General features: G+C 45.9%; 1 protein-coding gene and 1 long non-coding RNA gene across 2 annotated transcripts in view; both read left to right on the plus strand.

The window, feature by feature from the left end:
• Nucleotides 1–494: 494 nt before the first annotated feature.
• Nucleotides 495–1,911, plus strand: LOC109376862 (uncharacterized). Its single transcript, XR_002122787.1, has 3 exons — nucleotides 495–780; nucleotides 1,471–1,559; nucleotides 1,759–1,911. It is a non-coding gene; the product is annotated as an uncharacterized LOC109376862 (long non-coding RNA).
• A 1,515-nt stretch (nucleotides 1,912–3,426) lies between these two features.
• Nucleotides 3,427–3,729, plus strand: part of RBM22 (RNA binding motif protein 22) — a 5,490-nt gene continuing 5,187 nt past the window's right edge. Inside the window, exon 1 of the mRNA XM_019632998.1 lies at nucleotides 3,427–3,578. Coding sequence (XP_019488543.1) covers nucleotides 3,525–3,578 — 54 coding nt within the window. The 5' untranslated portion in view covers nucleotides 3,427–3,524. The remainder of the gene's footprint in view (nucleotides 3,579–3,729) is intronic.

The following is a 3,729-nucleotide window of genomic DNA, read 5'->3' on the forward strand; positions in this document are numbered from 1 at the left end:
GCTGGCTTCTTAAAGAAATTGGCATTTGGTAAATTTGTGTGATTCTTGGCTTGTATTTTGCTCAGCTAGATGAGACATCTGGGCAAATAGTGGAAATTATCTCTTCCAAAGAAATTAAAGTGGAGAAGAAACGCCTATAATTTTATAACCTGCCCTTTGGTAGCCTGTCTCCATTAAACCCTAAGTGAATTAGACAATCGCCTGGGGTTGGCAGACTTTTTCCCTCTTACTCCTCCTGCTCCTCTTTCTTCAACCTTTAAATTAAAAACAAACAAACATGTTCTTGGCTCATTGTCCATGGGGGCCGTAGTTTGCTAACACCTTATCTAGGGTTTAGGGGTCTTAAGGAACCTAGTGGGACCTGGGCCCCCTTTGCCCCCATAGAAAAAATCCTGAGATGTTTAGTAACTTTTATTTACTCATTATTTTTCTTTCTCTCTCTCAATGTGCAGCACCCACAGTAGGGTAAGGTATTGGGGGGAACTACCTGCAGATAGTTAGTTAGGCAGATAACTTTGTGATGAGCCAGTGGAAGAGTTCATAATCCACTTTTGCCCTCCTGGGAGTGTGTGCATGTTATTAACTCTTGTTTTTCTCTGCTGGTATTCCCTTCAGAAATCATTTCTACCAGTTTGGAGAAATCCGGACGATCACCGTTGTACAGAGACAGCAGTGTGCTTTCATCCAGTTTGCCACAAGGCAGGCTGCGGAAGTGGCTGCTGAGAAGTCCTTTAATAAGTTGATTGTCAATGGCCGTAGACTCAACGTGAAATGGGGAAGGTGAGAGTTAAGACTATTCTAAAATGCCTATATTGAGATTTTCAAGAAATTATTTTAGTATCTGGGGACTAGTAAGGCTTTGGTGAATAGGCTTAAATCAATAGGACCTTTGAAAAGGTTTTTTATTCTCTAACACTCATTCCTGTGGATATTGGAAACATCCTGCTTTGGAAATTTATTCAGGGTTTTGGTGTAGTAATCTCCTTTGAAGAAGGTTCATGTTTTTTGTGACCAAGTATTTGACAGTTTATAAATGAATTAGATCCAGATTCTGTCCTCTAAAAGCTGGTTGGCCAGTGGAGAAGAACGGCTGATTTAGGTTTGAAACTGGTGATTGCGTAAGAGAGATGCAGGTAAAATGCCCTGAAAGTTCAAAGGGGAACATGTTTCCAACTTGGAATCAGGCAGGAGATGGCGAATAGCAGCAGCAGCCCTTACAGAGTGCTTCCTGTATGCTAATTACGCTCTGTGCTTAACACGTATAGGTTGCCTCTTCTAGTCCTTAAAACAGTTGAGCAAATTTTGAACTCAGGTCTTTTTGGCTTAAAAGCTTTGCTCTTATCCACTCTGCACTATGGCATATATGGGAAGAGTGTTTGCTGAAGAGGAGGCAAGGAGTGAAGGAACTCCATCTGACTAGGAAACAGGAGCAGAGGTGTGAGAGAAGGTATGTGTGTCTGTGTCTCCCAGGTCCCAAGCAGCCAGAGGAAAAGAAAAAGAGAAGGACGGAACTACAGACTCTGGGATCAAGCTAGAGCCCGTGCCAGGACTGCCAGGAGGTGAGTGCAGAGCCCAGTAGCTTGCTAGCTTCAGATGTCCAGACTGCCCTGATGTGCCTCCAATGTTAGGAGAGACCCCAGGTCCATGGCTCTGTACGTAGTAGCTCTGTTCTCCCAGCAGGAACCCCCAGGATTTAAAGGTGGTGGAAACAGCGTTGCACAATTGTCTTCCCCTCTAACTGTTGGCTGTTTTCTCCAGCTCTCCCTCCGCCTCCTGCAGCAGAAGAGGAAGCCTCTGCCAACTACTTCAACCTACCGCCCAGTGGTCCTCCCGCTATGGTGAACATCGCCCTGCCGCCACCTCCGGGTATCGCCCCGCCCCCACCCCCAGGTAACTTGCACCTTCCTTCTTGGTAAATAAGCCTGACTTAGTCCAGAAAAACCCATGTGAAAGCCCNAAAATATGAGGTGACTTAAATGTTTTAGGTAGTTTGATGATAAGTAAAAAATTATGAAAGTAGGGAGCATTTTAGATCTTGCTCCCTAGCATATGTTATTAGTTTGGCTCAAATAAACTCTTATGAAAACTCAAAAAAAAATTATGGAAGTGATGAGACAAAGAGTTAACAGGAATGGGCTTATGAGCTGGCAGGATGGGACAGGCAAGGAGTTAACAGGAACGCGCTTGTAAACTACCGGGAGCCAGCTTAAACATTAACCAGGTGGCTAGCACTGCACCTACAAGCTGACAAGCACCTTACATCCATCATAGGTGAGAACAGAACAGTTCCCAATCGCAACAGCAACCCCCTGCACACTAACCAACACCCATCATAGATGGGAACAGAATGGTTCCCAATCACAACAGCAACCCCCTACAAGCTGACATCCATCATAGGTGGGAACAGAACAGTTCCCAGGAGAAGACAATTGTTAACAGCAGCCCCCCTGCACGCTGACAAGCACCCTACATCCTGCATGGAAAAATATAAAACCCCAGCACTCCTTCTCATCTGGGCAGCTGTCCCCCATAGGACTCTGTCCTGGCAAAACTTCTGCCAGTTCCAAACAGAACTCTTGCTCTCCCTTTTTAACTTGCAATAAATCTTTTCTCTGGATACTCTTGTAGAGTCTCGTAAATTCTTTTACATTCTGCGAACGACCAGGGGATAATTCTACGCCAAGACAGGAAGTGGTACCAGAAGGCTTGAAATTCGTAAAATATTGGCCGAGTGGTTGAGTTGTTCTAAAAACGGTATAACAACGCGTATTGTTGATCCGTAAGACCCTTTTCATTTCATTAGTTGGAAAAACTATTGTCTTTGGATTTGTGGCTTCACCATTGATTAGTTACACGACCAAGAACAAGTTACTTAATCTCTCTGAACCTGTTTCCTTTCTATACAGGAGGGGAAATCATACTTGCCTAGAGGGTAGTGGTTGCTAGATAAAATACATTATATCCAGCTAAATTCGACTTTCAGATAAACGAGTCATTTTTTAGTATAGTTTGCGACATATTTATACTAAAATATGGTTGTTTATCTGAAAGTCAAATTTAACTAGACGTTCTGTGGTTTTGCTTGCTAAATCTGGCAACCTTACAGAGGAGTTATTGTGAGAATTAAAAAGACACTGGCGCGGCAAGCCATTTGCCCAGCGTTTGACACAATAAACGCTCAGTGGGAGCTAACGCGGTTTTTAACCCCAGCCTCTCGTTCATTACTTGTTTCTGTATTCTTTCATTCAACTTTTAAATAAACCAGTTGTACTTAGAGCTCTTCATCCTAAGTAGGGACCAACTCCAAGGAGGCAATATACGGCATCATGTAGCAGGATTGCAATTGTCAAGCGTAGAAAATCGGAGCTCGCAACGTCACGACGCACAAGGGCCCGCCCCCAGCGACGCACAAGGCGCATAAATACGACGTCTGGCAGACCGGAACCAGCCTCGGGGCCTGACGGGATTGTGGCGGTCTTCTCTTCCCAACTCGGAAGCTACCTCTGCCTCCGGACGCGCTCAACATGGCGACTTCGCTGGGTTCCAACACCTACAACAGGCAGAACTGGGAGGATGCGGTGAGTGTACCTGCAGGAGGAGGACGGAAAGAGGCGGCAAAGCCGGGCCTCCTGCGGGCGGGCACAGCCGTGGCTGCCGCGCGGCCGAGGGAACTCCTGGAAGGAGCCAGCGCTGCGGCCTAGCTCGGCTAGAGCCGGAGGCTGGAGGGCG

This window comes from Hipposideros armiger, unplaced genomic scaffold, assembly GCF_001890085.2.
Source record: "Hipposideros armiger isolate ML-2016 unplaced genomic scaffold, ASM189008v1 scaffold_1225, whole genome shotgun sequence".
Lineage (NCBI taxonomy): Eukaryota > Metazoa > Chordata > Mammalia > Chiroptera > Hipposideridae > Hipposideros > Hipposideros armiger.